The following is a 15,715-nucleotide window of genomic DNA, read 5'->3' as shown; positions in this document are numbered from 1 at the left end:
CCCCTCTGCAACCTGGATGCAGCAAGGCACAATCTGTTCCATAGCATTTTAGGACAGAAGTTGCCCATACTCCTGCATGGTCACAAATTTAAAGTGTTCAAGAATGTAATTTTTCAATATTGTATTGTAACAAATCCTCTGTTAAAAGTGCACTCCATGTTCATTTATCACTTTCATTGGCACATAGAGTAATATGCTAAGATCTTTAAATGTCATACTTTAATTGTGGGTCAAAAATAATGAGACTCTGATTCTCTGCAGGATTTGAGTAGCAGTGAACTCAGGAAGGACATCTACATCACTGTGCACATTATCCGCATAGGTATGTACGATAGCCTGCCAGCATAAACTGTACATTTGGAAGGCATTGGGTAGTAAATAAAGGAAAGACAATGTGCTTGAGTTTTGCTTATGGCATCTGTCACATTCGCTGATTGTATGTCTCTGTGTAAGCTTTGAAAAGCATAGCATAATGAATGAGTTTATAAAGAGTTTTAAAAACTCGCTCTTCTCTCACAGAGTAATTTCAGGCATATTGCACAAGTAGAACAACTTGTCTGGAAATTTAGCAGACCTAATAAGTATAAATGGACTGATGACAATGTGTACTCTGTCTTTTACATAGTTCAAACAAATTCAGTGCCCTTTTTGTGGGATAAGGGAAAAGAAACTGCAATGGAGGAGATGTTGTTCCCTTTAAGAAAATTTTAACATACGATATGAACAAATCTTATTTCCTCCAAAGACAGTGCTTAAGTTCCGTAGAAGTGAAGAGCATGTACTTTATTTAATCTATTTCTTTAAGAAATTGTCTTGTGGCTATATTGAGTTCACTCAAATAATCTTCACATCTTTCCTGAGTATTTCTCTTCTTAGAGATATGCATTGTTGCCTGTAAAATAATGGTAGTTGATGTACAGCACTAAGTCTACCTTCATTTCTTCCTGATCGTTTGAAGAGTATTTTATTTTTGTTGTAATAATCATCTGCACCGCACGCTGGGTTTGGATAATGCATACATACCTGAATAAGCAAAATGTCTCAGATCTTTTCTGTATACTTTTTTCTTTTTTATATGGTTGTGGTGTGTCACCAAGACTTCAAAGCTGGGAGACATATACTCATTTAATGAGTAAGGTGTAGGAAATTGGGTGGTAAACAATTTTGAGGAGAAAATGGTGCAAAATGTTAACTTTTGAGCCAGCCAGCCAAGTTGGTAAGAATAAACCTTTAAAATAAGGGCAAGGTAGAGAATCCTCCTTGTTTCACCATTTTTCTGAAATATTGACAATCCAGATTGCAAATAAGAGCCTGCCATTGTGTCAGCAGAGTTTCGGGAGGAGGGTGGAAGGAGGAAGCTAATTCTCTGTTTTTCCATTTTTTTAGAGCAAGGAAAAAAACCTCAAGTCTTTGCATTTAGATCAGTTTAAGATTCCAGAAAGGATGCCTATGAATTTTGTATGACAGTCTTGATATTCCAGTCACTGCATATGCTATTTGAGTTGCATCAATTCAAAGTCTCTGTCTTCTGATTCTGTAAAGTTGAAATAGGTTCTGTGTGTTTCATAGCTCCACAATCAGGCCTTTTGAAAGGTCAGTGCAGTTTTTAAGGGCCTTCAGTAGGGAACCCAGAATCTTTTTATTCCAAAGGAGCAAGGAACACTGCAGAGTCATAAATAGTTTGCCATTTGTCAGTGCATAAACATAGCACTGATGTGGGATTATGAGAGAGAGCTATTGAAAGACCAAGGACACTTGCTGAAATATTTGAGATTAAAATAAGATTTGGACAATGTACTTGGTGAAAATGAAAGATTACTCTCCTAGCTGCTGTGATTCAGGGAAATGTTATGGGGAGGCATTTTCCGACAACAGCTATGAGCAAGTGCTTTTCATTTCAGAAACTGGCATCAAACACATATGCACCTGGTAGAAAAGGTGCATAGCTGTCATTGAGCAGAATAGGTGAAGGAAGGGATTCCCCTCTATTTTCATGCAGGACATGCAGCTGCATGTTGGGCTATTGCTTTGTTCATGCAGTTGGGCTATTGTTTTTTGAATAAAAGGGGAAAGAATGTTAGAAAAAGGTCTGGTTTTCATCACTACTTCCTTTTGCTTCGTTTGTTTCGTTATACTTATTTGCTTTCTTATGCTCCAGCATCTTTCCTCTTCTTTTTTGTTCTCTCCTCGTCTTTCATCTTTAATAGCTGCTCTTGCATTCGTCCACTTATGCTAGTGAATTGCCTCTTATGGTGGCAGCACCTGTCTGCTTAATTGTCCTGGCCAGAGACAGCACTTCCTATCAATCACAGGGCAGAGGACTATTAACAACAAAAGTCATGAAATAATATTTACAAATGTGATAAGACCTAATGTCCGGTAGTACATGATACCTGAATGCTAAATTTGGTGCAGCATTGCCCAATGGAATATAGTTACTGGGTATTAAACAAGAAGTATATGATAGGGGAGTTCAGGAGAAGGTAACCAGTGTCCTCTCAGTTTTGGACCTTACAAAGGCACTATAAGTGTAATGCACTTTTCATATTTTCTACTGTTCTAATTTAAGTGGAAAATATGGAAAGATGGAAAAGATTTGTAACCACTACGCTTGCCATAATCTCATAAAAACCATTAAGTTATCTACAGGTATCAGCTGAGCCGGTCTCTCCCTCCTTTTCTGTGGCTTTAGAAAGAGGCATTTTAGTGGATTATGCATCGTATTTGTGTTATATTTGACAGGCCGAATGGGAGCTGGAGAAAAGAAAAATGCTTGCAACGTACAATACCGACGGCCCTTTGGCTGTGCAGTCCTCAGCATTGCAGATCTACTGGCAGGAGACTCAAAGGATGACCTTATCTTAAAAGTATACATGTAAGAGATTCTTTCCTTTTAATTTATTAAGAGGTTTGGAGTCCATTTATATCAGTCTGTACCAAGAAGCAATGGCTTTTAATTAGTGTAAGTAAAGGGCTTTAGTCCTTTAAGGTTGTTTAAGCATTTCCATTCTAATCCCCCATAATATAAAATAGTATATTTTAGAGCTGGTCAAAGAATAGGGAAAGGGTTTGATAAAAAAAATCAGAATTTTTCACCATTTTTGTTGCTGTTGAAAAAATTTCCATCAGCTCTTCATGTTTGTTTTTTCAAAAATTAAAATATGTTATAAAAAATTGCACAATTAAACATTCAGAAGTCAGGAAATATGTGAGTTTGGGGTGCATGTGTTACTTTAATCTGGCCCTGATTGGATACAATTATCAAATAATGCAATAGGATATCATAATATTTTTCTATGTCTGTAGGCCTTCATCAAGCAGATACTCATGCAAACAGTCCTGTTAAGTTTTCAGGATCGAGGCCTGTGTAATTTCATTTAGTGTGCCATTTTACAAGAAACACAGTGAACAATTTGCTGCACACCCTCACTGGAGTTTTCACTGTGCTGCTAAGCCATGCATTCATCTACAGCTAGGTCGTCTTTAGTGCGCATTTTACAAGTTTTGCAAGAGCTCCCTGAAAAATGTACTTTGCTTTCCGATAGTGTGATTTTTCATTTGTTCATAGTTCGTATACACGCTTCCTCTCCCTGTTGAACTGCCGCTTTCTACCCATAGGTTTTCAATGTCTGAGCAGTGTTTTGATAATTATGAAAGTGTATTTTGTCTTTCACTCTACTCATACTCCAAAATACCTGAATTGTTTTTGCTCCAGCTTTCCAAAATGATTTTCCTTTGGGCAAAGCCTAAATCTGTAAGACTTGATCCTGAGAGGGGTAAGTTTCAGAAAGTTTTAAAAGTCACTGAAAATGGGGGATTAGAATAGAAATGCTTAAACAACCTTAGGCAGAGAAATTGCTATAATAATCTTTATATGGCAATGTGAAGTGTTTTGGGGACTTTTTTGAAGTTCCTTGTACTGCCCAAACATCTGCCAAGAGTATTTTATCACTCCAGGAAGAAGTAGGCAGGGCAATCATTTATATATAATGATGCAAAACATTTACAAAACTGCAATAGCAAAAAATGTAAAATATTAACAATGCCATAAGTGAAGGGGACTGGAAAACCAAAACATCTCATTCAAAATCTAATTATTTTAAATGCATGGGTTTATTAAATGGCAGATGAGATTTTGGCTGATAGTAGATAGAAAGAAAGTTCAATTTCCTGGATGCGGTGACACAGAACATAGAATTCCCTGCTGACCTTGGGCTCGATAAGTTAAGAAATATTTTGTGGGATGATCTATTCTAAGAGTATAAACTGAGATACACTAGTCAGACACTTAAGGGATTCCTCTTCCAGTGAAGTTTAGTACTTGAGTCTTGAAGACACTTCAGTCTCTAAAAAGCTGCCCTTCACCTGTCTCTTATTCCCCACTGTGCTGAATTAGAACTGCTGGAAGCAGTGCTTCTGACGGCAATTTAGTATGACGGTGAACAGGTGGCTGACTTTTATTTTACTTTAATTTTCTGTCAGTCTAGATTAAAGTGCTCTCTGTTGGATACCATGCTGTTAAAGGTATTGGTTGGACAGTTGAATTTCACTTTCAAAGTCTGTGGTTGGTAAAAATAAATGTGGCGTTAGTACTTCAGTTAGATAAAACAGAACAAATTTGATACTGAGACTAACTTCAGTCTAAATGACCAGAAAAAGTTCTGTGGAATATTTATCAAATAATGGTCAGATTATGGAATTCAAAAATTTTAATTAAAGCAACTGAAAATGCTAAATTTTAAAGTTGTGGCAAGACGCTTTTGCACCTACAGCATTGTTTAATCTGTTCAACTGGCTTTCTCCTATAGGCAGCCTCCTATCCCTGTGAAACTAAGAACATAATTTCCTTTGCCCTTTAGTTAAACATCATCTCTGCTAGATGTCGTGTTTCTGCTGAGCTCTTGAATGGTCACATTAGGGAGGTTTCACTGTAATTTAGAGCTGAAGAAGAGATTAATACACATGAGTAATTCAGCAGTAGCTGAATTACTGAGTACCACCAAGGACACCCTTCCACTCAAATTTCCCAGGCAAAGCAAGTATTCCTACAGTGACATCCTCAACCAATGCATCTGAGTGCTGCCATGACACTGCTCCCTGTTGTGGCAAGCTGCTTCACTGGGCATCATGTCAAAACCCACATTGTGCCACCAATATGACCTGCTGATTTAGATAAATTTCAAGATGCTAGTTGGTGAGCAGAAGAGGATTTATTTGGAGAGGCCAGTTAAGTTTGTTACAGTGGGTCTGACAACTGTGAGCTCTCATTTCAGATTTAAGAATATTACCATTTTCATAGGTGCAACACAGAGAGTGACTGGTATCAGATCCATGAAAACATCATCAAAAAGCTAAATGTTCGTTACAACCTGACAGGCTCCAATGCTGGTGAGTGTATGTTGCAAAATGTTCTATTGCATTATTTTAGTTATTTTTTAAAGTTTTACAAATAAAATGTTTTCTTTTTGAAGGGTTTATGACTGTTGTTTTCCACTCACGAAAAAGGAGTGCTATTGTATTGGTTAAAAACTTGAGGGGTGCCACAGCAGTTGCACATCCTGCCTTTCATCTGCTACTTAAAAACCTAAAAGCACATCACTGAATTCCCTTACAGAAGCAACTGATTAAGAACTTTCATTTTGAAGGGGTGCCAAGTTGCTGTGAAACCTTGATTACAGTCAAGTCTCCAGATGTAGTAGTCAAGTATAAAGCTAAATCTTCAGCTGGTGCGAGCTGGTGTTTGGTATCCAACTGGAAGTGCTGCCTGGTCAATGATACTGCTGATCTTGAATTATAAATAGAAAACTGATCATGTTGTTGACATGATGTATCAAAATCTCTAGGCAAGGCAAAGTGGGAGGCCACCACACTGTTCGCAGAACCTCTTGCTGAGTAGGTGAGGGACATACATTTTGTTGGCATCTAAAGCATTTTGATATGCCTCCATAGCCAGCATCCATAGCTGTCATAGAATCACAGACTCATAGAATCATAGACTTTAAAGTCAGAAGGGACCATGATGATTGTCTAGTCTGACCTCCCGCACAATGCATCATGAGAATGGATAAAGTAGGAATAAGCAAAAAGCAATGTTAAGGGACAGAGACAGTTGGCCTAGTAGTCTTGTAATACTGCTCTGTATCCCCAGACAGGAGACTCTGAGATTTACATGCTTCCTGGAATTGGCAATTTTTTTTTAACCACTATACTCCAGGAAAGCAATCAAACCTCATCTAGCTGGAAAGAGAGGGTAAGTCTATACTGCAATTAAAAACCTGCACCTTGCCCGTGCCAGCTGACTCATGCTTCCAGGACACAGGCTGTGGGGCTTTTTCATTGCTGTGTAGACTTCTAGGCTCGAGCTGGAGCCCACACTCTGGGACCTTCCCACCTTGCAGCATAGACCAGCTGTGGGTGTCTAATTGTAGCGTAGACAAACCCATAGAAGTATACTACAATGACTTGGGGTTTGTCTACACAGTGGGGTCATGCACGCTACAGGCATGTGATTTGTAAAGCACATGAATGTGATGCACTTTAATTGATCCATGTAGTCCCTGCTGGTGCACACCAAAGGTTCCCTAGTGCGCTTTAACAAGTACAGTGCTACTTTTAAGTGCTGTAGGGAACGTTTAGTGCGTACCAGCAGGGTCTATATGGGCCAATTAATCCACAGCACATTGGTGCGCTTTAGGAATTACACCCCTATAGAACGCACTACCCCACTGTTCAGATAAGCCCTTAGTTTTTGCTTTCAAATCCTATTTCTTCCATGTTGGTCCTGAAAACACATTCTTTGACATTTAAACTGCAGAATAAACTCAGGTGAGCTAATTTTCAAGTTAATGTTATGTTTCAGTGCAATCTTGTATCATCTGAAGTTGTAAACCCATAAATTTAGTAGATTAAGTAGGCCTGTACAGTTCAGTTAACTTGATTTGTGAACGTGAAACTTGTATTGAAAAGTTACATGAAACATGGTCTTCAGCAAGGTGTGAGGGGAAAAAAGCTCTAATGCTCCATTTCATTTTTAAATATTCAAATTAATTGAATTAAAAGGACACTAATTAAGCTTCTATAATTTAATATGAAGCCTGGCTAGGATAGCCGTAGCTTGTCATTTAAATTTTTTTGCAAAAAAATGCATTATGATGCAAAAAGAATACTTGTTTGTGAATTCAGTGTATATAATAAGAAACCTACTTTCTGGGTTCCTCAGATACCGAGCATCACCCCTCTATGGAGGTGGAAGGAAAAAATAATACCACTAAAGTATTTTGCACTGATACTGGACAATTTGTATTTAGGATGGTGGACTAGAATTTGGCATTTGGAATGCAATACGCCCTGTAGGACAAATGTTCTTTGAGATGTATAGGGAAAAACATTCTGAAAACAAGAAAGGAATGTTTACTATTGATGCAAATGTGAATGCCTGCTACTTGGTAGTCAAACTCCCCCGGAAGATTTTATTCTCCAAACAGAATTGCCTGGGTATATTCCTGTGGTAAACCCTTCTGATTGTTCATGCGTTTGATATTGTGATTTGTGGTCTCCCTGTATGTGTCTGGACAGGGTCCACTTTAAATACTGGAGTTTGTTCAGCTGCCGATAAAAGTAAAAGTTAATTTACTTTTTCTCAGTTTCATTTGTGCGTGAGCAGCAATTTACATTTCACATCAGAGCCTGCTAACAGAGTAGGAAAGGAATAGCTATTACAGCTAATGCAGAAATTACTAGCACCACCTATTGGAATAAACTGTTGAACTGAAGTTGAAGTTACTCTGAGTTTTGAATATACAAATTAAGTTAGAAGAACCCAGGTATCTTGCTCTTTGTTTGAATTATTTCATTTAAAAATGTTCACAAATATGTGACACATTTCAACCATTAAAAATAATAACCATGATATCATGATCCATAAGCCACTGGAAAAGAATGACACTCGGAAAATTGTATGCAGTGTAGTTGTAGCCGTGTTGGTCCCAGGATATTAGAGAGACAAAGTGGGTGAGGTAATATCTTTTATTGGGCCAACTTCTGTTGCTGAGAGAGACAAGCTTTTGAGCCACACAGAACTCTTCTTCAGGTCTGGAAACAGTACTTCTAGAGTCAGAGGCGATGTGTTGTGGGGAGAGGGCACATGCGGGGTCATGTGCATCTCCCCCCCGCCACCAGATTTGCTGCTTGTCTTGTACTGTGCATGCTCACACGGACTGAGGATGCTCAGTAACACTGCTGAAGCCCATTAACACTTCTGCAAAAGGGAGGGTTAGTGGGTTACAGATTGTTGTAATAAGCCATAAATCCAGTGTGACTGTTCAGTCCATCATTTTTAGTGTCTAGCAATGTTATGAATTTAAGCTCCCAGGCTCATCTTTTGGAAGTGTTATGCAGGTTTTCTTTGAGGATGAGTACTGATAGGTCAGATATAAAATGATTGTTTTGTGAAAAGTGTTCACATACAGGTGTTTAGGGTGTTTTTGTCTTTTATCATTTTCCCGTGTGAGTTCATTCAAAAGCATAGTGATTGTCTGGTTTTACCCACATAGTTGTTATTGGGGCATTTAGTGCGCTGGATGAGGTACACCACATCACATGTTGTGATAGGCATGTGTAGGATTCATGGATCTTGAAAGGGGTGTTGTAAGGGGTGTTGATCATTGTAGCAGTGGAGATAAGTCTGCAGGTTTTGCATCTGCTGTTCTGGCAGGATCTGGTGCCGCTTTAAGTTAGTGTGTCCTGGTCTGTGGGGAGCTTGCTTCTGATGATGAGCTTGGAGAGGTTTGGGGTTCTTTGAAGGCCAAAAGTGGAGGTTCAAGAAAGATCTCTCTCAGCAAGGGGTCCCCATCAAGTTTGGGTTGTGATTGATGTTGCTCCGTATGTGTCCGTGTGGGGTGGTAGGTGAGAACTAGGGGTGTGCAGTCTGAGGGGTTTTTATTTCTGTATTGAAGCGAATTCTCTCAGGATATGTGGGTGGCCCGTTCCATGATGTGGTCTATTTCTCTAGTTGAGTGTCCTTGTTTGGTGAAGGTGGTTTTAAGTGTATTAAGGTGTATATCCCGGACTTCCTCCTCAGAGCATATTCTGCAGTAGCTCAGTGCCCGACTGCTTTCTTGGTGTGTTTTGGGGTCATTACTGGATCTATGAATGTAGGTGTGGTGACAAAGGCACTCTATCACCTGTGGGTGAACACTTTTCCCAAAGCAATCGCTAGGTATCTGACCTAGCCAGTCCTCCTCCTCAAAGGAAACCTGCACAACACTTTCAGAAAATGAGCCTGAGAGCTTAAATTCATAACTCTGCTAGACACTAAAAATCATGGACTGAACAGAGGCACTGGATTAATGGCTGCTTATAACAATCTGTAGCCCACTAACCACCCCTTGTAGTCCTGTGACTGCAGAGGTGTTAACGGGCCACTCAACTTTGAATGGTCCCTTACAATTGTGCTAACCACTTATGCTAAACAATCTGTTCCACCTTGCATTTTGCTGTGATGTTGGGACTACCTTTCCCAGACCTGAACAAGAGCTCCGTGTGGCTCAGAAGCTTATCCCTCTCATCAACAGAAGTTGGTCCAGTAAAAGATATTAGCGCAAACACTTGTCACTCAGAAAATTGACATTTGTCTTTAAGTTCTTAACGGGTTGTGAGTGACTCCTAATGTAGAGGGGATGTATATTGTTATCAAGCCTGACATTTCTGTGGGCTATATGAAAATATTTATTGTTCTACAGAGCTCTCTTCGTTTTGTTCTGTTCTGTTCTGTTGGCTGTTCATACTTGCCTGCATTTTAAAAAAATAAACCTTAAAACCATGTATTTTTGCCTAAGATACATTAATTTGAAATCCCAGGAAAGATGCAGGAGCAATGGTTGATGGGATACCTTTCAGCAGCCCATTTGAATCTGTGGAAGAAGCTATTTAAAAATATGTAATTCATGATTAGTTTAAGTAATTCCTCTTGATGTTAAACAGATGGAAGATCTGATATGTTTACATTTTAATCAGTGAGAAAACTCATAGACATAAAATTAATATAAGCAGTAAACAGTTAATTTCAGTTTCTAAACAGGTGGTATGCTTCTGAATAGATTTGGATAAATTCACAGTTTACAAAAGGTGGTTTGTTTTATTAAAAGTGGGTTGCTGTAAATATTGATATTAACATGAGATATGAGTCTTAATATTGTTTGTTTCAGTTCCTTATCTGAAAAGCTAAATTGGCATTATTTGGTAATCACTGAATCACTCACTAAGCAATAGGACATGACAAACAGTGCTCTTCTGGGTGGTTATTGAATACCTTGGGTAGTGGTATCATTTGAGACACAAGGCTGATGGCAGAGTGATTTTTAACCATCTGAAATCCACTGTAGTCCTCAGCATGTGTGCTTCATGCAAAGCTTTCACTCTAATAACAAAATATAGATCACTTTTGAAATGATAAATCAGATCCAACCTTTTACTGGATATTATTGACATGAGTATGACATTAGTGCAAGCCAAACAGTCAGCTCCCTTTGTATACAGAATCAAAAGTTTGGGCTGTTTTACAGTATACCACAAATCTCCCTTCAAATGTAGCACCTTGAAAGTGAGATGTGGGAAGTTACTGCATTGTCTCTTTGCTTATTAGATTTTGGTTAAAATAATGGCTTAAGTATTCTCACTGTCTTTTAAAGCTTTGAATTATCATAATAATATTTGGGGGGGGGAGTTGTCTTTACCAGTCCTATTTAATAAAATATTATGTAATTTGCTCATTTTAGATTACATTTCCAATATTATGAGTTGAGTCAGTAACTACACCTGTAGTTAAGATTGCCTCACACTTTGTTTTAAATCCGTTTTCAGTTGCTTATAACTTTGCCATACTTTAACCATTCATACTGAAATGTTCCAAGCTTGATCTCTCTGCTTCAGTCTCAGAAAAGTGAAAATGGTTCAAGGCTAGTGCAAAATGGATAATTTTGGCAAACAATTTCTTTGAAGCGCTCTTGTGATTCCATGTTTTGGGACAAGAATTTGAAATTGGGCAGGGGGATAGTTCTGGGATCACAGAAGTGCGTTTTGCTTTCCCTGTGAAATTGGACAACTTTATAAGCCTCTGAAAATCACCCTCTGCACATATTCATATAACTTGTGAAAGGGATGCTGCTAAAATCTCCACGGAATATGCCCCAGCCCCAAAGAGTTCCCTGCATGTCCACACCACTGAGCACGTTCTCTGTTCCTAGTGGGTAGGTAGAGCTAGAATTCTGGATGGGGACATGTTGCAGTAGCCGCAGACATTGCCTGCTTTGGCCTAAGGGAAGGTGCACTGAGTTGAGAGACCACCATAAGTTCCAGTCTCAACTGTTCCACTGACTGGTGGTAATTCTGTGCACTTCACAGCCCTTATTGAACGAGGTCTCATACCCCTACTGTAGGAAGCAACCGAATATCTTTCAACATTTACCTACGGTCTCTAATATGGGAAATCTCATCAACATAGCCCCATTGCCTTTCAGAATGATTTTGCCAAATCTGAGTGCTTGGCTTTACTTTCTGTTACTATTAGACCACACTCACTTCCACAACCTTCCTGATTCCCATATTCCTCTGCTGTCTAGCAAAACAGTACTCTATGAGCAAGAGGTGTTGTGTCCCATTTTAGTAGGTGATCTGCTTAGTGAACAAGTCTGTTACTGCTGCCAGTTACTCTTTTAGCTCAAGTGGTAGAAGTCTACACACTCCTGAGTTCCAGCCTGCTGATCACCCATTTGCACGGATCAGTATGGCTCCACATGATGTCATTTGTTTTTCAGTTTCCTATTTAAAAAAATTGAGGGAATTACACACAAAAACCTGTTAAAACAACATGAAGGATGCACAGTCAATTATTCAAACTTTAGGTAATGCCAGAATGAAAACAACAAGGAGTCCTTGTGGCACCTTGGAGACTAACAAATTTCGTGGGCCCACAAAAGTTTATGCCCAGATAAATTCGTTAGTCTCTAAGGTGCCACAAGGACTCCTCATTGTTTTTGCTGAGAGAGACTAACACGGCTCTGAAACCTGTCACCAGAATTAAAGTTACCTTTGTATATATTTTGATGCTAATGGGCATTAGGTGCCCAACTCCCCTTGACTTTTAATGGGAAATTATTATAATGCACGCACACAAGGATATGAGCAACCAGAATTCTGGCATTTCCTAACTTTGAGTCCTTGACTTTGCAACCATAATGTTCCTTTAATGCATTTTATTTATTCTGTTATATAGTTGTGGCATTGGTGTGCACGGTGATTTACAGGCACATAAAAAAATGGGCCAGAATAATCTCTAGGGTATCTTCTTTGCTAGTGAAATTACACATGGGATTAATTTGGCCCAGTGATTTTGCCTCAAGGATCTTAAAATCTCAGTGGGATTGATTACAATGAAAATGATAATGCCAGGGTGGGTTAGAGAGGCACAGGATGATCAATGATAGAACATCAGGGAACAGAGGAAAGGGAATATGATGATCATGATGGTTTCTTCTGGCATTAAAGACTATAAGATTATGAGTACTGCTTCTGAGGAGCTAGAGTATCTGAATGAGGAATAGAAGCTGTTCTTTCTAGTAGCCATGTTAATACCAAAACTACAGTTGTGAATACATTGTCTACTGCACTATGCTGTATGACCATCTTATTACAAGTTATGCATACAGCCAACTGAAATAACTGCAGGTGCATTTTACAATTAAACAAGTTGAAAAAACAGGTGTTTTCCTATTTTATTTCAGACCAGTTCTGCTAATAATTGCACGAGTGAAAAATTCAGTAGATGGCATACTCCTATTCAGTGTGCAAAGCCGTAATGCTCTTGCTCTGATCTGAAAATCTAGTCATATTATGCAGCTACATAAAGAGCCTGCTCCACCATTCGTCATTCACGCAAGTAGTTCCACTTGAATCAAGGCGACTACTCATGTGAATAAGGATTACAGGATCAGGCCCTTTATGTAGCTGCAGCACCGGTAGTGTGTAGGATTATTGTGAATACCAAGGAACTGCAGTTCTTCCAGGCATTATAACTCACTCAGAATCCTTATCCTTACAATGCCCTAGGATAATGGTATCCCTGATCGTAGTTCAGCCCTGCAAAGAAGCATTTATATGGCCCCAATCGTGTGTCTTATACATCTCTGTACCCCTTTGAGGAAAAACAGATTTACTATTTAAAGATATGATCCAACGTGTGCTTAGTGGAGAAAGAAGACTCATAACATCGAATATAATAGGACGATCAGAAAATTGTCAACTTGAAAAATGGTAGGGTCATGATTTTGCATCACAATACAACTTATCCTATTTGTTTACTCAGATATATTGTATATTATATTCCAGTCTCATGAAGTAATGTGGCTAAGATGTAATTATTTGTGTGTCCCAGAAGACCGTTAGCAGGTGTGGATAATATAATTATATGAATTTTCAGTGCGCAAAATATTGGGGGGCATGAAATTGTTACAGATAACAGGAAGGTTTGGTAACTGAAGCCTGCATGATTGATGATCAGCTCTGTTTTGAGAAACTCATGATGGGGGGGAGGCGCGGATAGGGGTGAAAGAGAGAGTTGGACATGTAATTCAAGCAAGAATGAGATAATTTTCAGTGGAGTATTCAGTAGCTGTACAGTCATAGTAAATTGTGAAATTTTATTTCGTTCACATTAACTAATGAAATTAATTCCTCTGTGGTTGCTTAGCAGCCAGGAAAAAGCTTTTTTGAAGAGCTTGCCAATATGTTCAGATAGATTTGCTGACACCTCATGGAAAATATTGTTGTTGCATTACTGTATGCGGCGTATAATACATATTCTGTAGCTTCAGTCTTTTCCTTCCAAAAGCTAGCATGACAAGATCTGAATCCCCCTCACTACCACCACCACCAGATTTTGATGTCTTATACTTATTAAAAGAAGAGAAAAACCTGCATTTGAATCTTCCTCTTTCTTGTTCAGCATCATTATTTATTTAAGTGCTGATGCTGAACAAAGCAACGAGACTGCTTTCCTTTGTGCAAAAACAGTTGTCTATTGCATCTCCAGCTGAAGTCTGAACTGCACCTTAACAACCAACTTATAGTCGTTTTGTAAACAATAGAAGGTATAGTCAGAATCAGGGGAATGCTTTTTGTAGTAGTTATCTGATGAAAGGAAAGGAAAAAATGCTTGAAAATTCTGTTTCTTAATTACTGATATGGATATTACTGGATTTCCACTCATTAACCATATAAGAAAACATACACAGCGCTAGGTCCACAGCCTTGCTGTCAGTGCAAATGTGGACAGAAAGCTGGAATAAGTTTTTCCCTTAATCCAAAAACCCCTTTCAGCCTCTTTACTTTCTACATAACACTTTGCCTTGCCACCTTTTCAAAGCGAACTGGCAGTTTTTCTGTCTTCAGAAACTCAGTTATTCTCCTCATCTGAAAAGAGAGAAATCCAGATCAAAACCAGAATTTGACTCCTTACATACTAAATATAAATGTCAAATTTTGCCACTGCTTTTGTATTTACCCCTTCAAACAGACACTGCCAATTCCTTGATTGGTTTATTTCGATAACCCTGAAGGTTGGTGTTCCTCATAAATTTTCATCCTGGTTTCTTTCCAAAGGAGAGGAGGATCTTCTGTCCTTGCTCCCCCATGTCACAGGCCAGGATGGAGTAGTAGCTGAATGTTTTGTTTTGTTTTTCATCCCGTTTTCCTGTCTGTGGGGAGGGAAATGGGAGGAAAGTAAGGTTAGAGCTTCATGGACAAATCATCACTGAGTTTTGGTGGGGTAGCCATAGTGTACTATCTCTGTAGGGCCCTTTGTTTTCAGTTTTTGTTTTTATTTAATTTTCCCCAGGAATTCATCAGTGTTTATTACCACCACAACAAAAACAGGTGAAAATCAGTGCAAAAAACTATTAATAATTTTTCTGAGTAAATAATGGGGTTTATTTTGGTGGACAGAAAGACGGGGGAAGGAAAAGTGTTCAGTAGATTAATGCTTTGAATTTCGTTCATGAGCGTGGTTTGCTGCAGAACTAAAACAAAACTCGAAACACAGTGCTACCTCTGAGCTTAAGAAAACAATATATCTCTAATCCCCAAATAAAACTTTTCATTTGAATAAAAAGTTTACTGTTGTAGACTTAGAACTATTAACCTATAAAGATTTACATGTAATAATTGGACCATACCATTTTTCAGTGCATACACTCTACTTCATCTTCTTCTCCTGTTTTTGTTTTTTAAAAACTTTTGAATACTTCCTTGTGTTCTGAAATGTATTCTGATACAGATTTTTGTTTTCTTCCCATTTTAGTGTATCAAATCTTTAAACCATTATCTGCTAACAGCTTGAAATGTGTATGTGGTGGGGGTGAGATTCATCAGTACGTTCAGAAGTGCACGCACTTCAGAGCTTGTGAGCGAGCCTGTTTGTTTATTGTGTGTATCTTCTAGACTAATACATAGCCTTACAGGCAGCTTTGCGTATACACACAGACTACTGTATTATCATAATACATGTATCTCATGCAATGTATTGTATTTTCCTAATAAAATAAGTTATTTTTATATATTTGAATGATTTCAAACGTAGGGTGAAAATAAAAAAAAAAACCCTGAGTAATACTTTTTGTAAAACATGGGAAATGTTCGGTAAAAATCGGTTTAAACAGAAAAC

The 15,715-nt window shown here is 38.4% G+C and overlaps 1 protein-coding gene across 4 annotated transcripts in view; it reads left to right on the top strand.

The window, feature by feature from the left end:
* The window catches only part of DOCK4 (dedicator of cytokinesis 4), a 410,395-nt gene that overhangs the window by 206,053 nt on the left and 188,627 nt on the right, over window positions 1-15,715 (top strand). For all 4 annotated transcript variants that reach the window (XM_037888663.2, XM_037888655.2, XM_043549556.1 and 1 more), the window contains exons 10-12: window positions 262-322; window positions 2,743-2,875; window positions 5,300-5,388. In XM_037888663.2, the coding sequence (XP_037744591.1) occupies window positions 262-322; window positions 2,743-2,875; window positions 5,300-5,388 (283 nt within the window). The remainder of the gene's footprint in view (window positions 1-261; window positions 323-2,742; window positions 2,876-5,299; window positions 5,389-15,715) is intronic.

Source organism: Chelonia mydas, chromosome 1, assembly GCF_015237465.2.
Source record: "Chelonia mydas isolate rCheMyd1 chromosome 1, rCheMyd1.pri.v2, whole genome shotgun sequence".
NCBI classification, from domain to species: domain Eukaryota; kingdom Metazoa; phylum Chordata; order Testudines; family Cheloniidae; genus Chelonia; species Chelonia mydas.
This window is presented reverse-complemented; position numbering and strand designations above follow the sequence as displayed.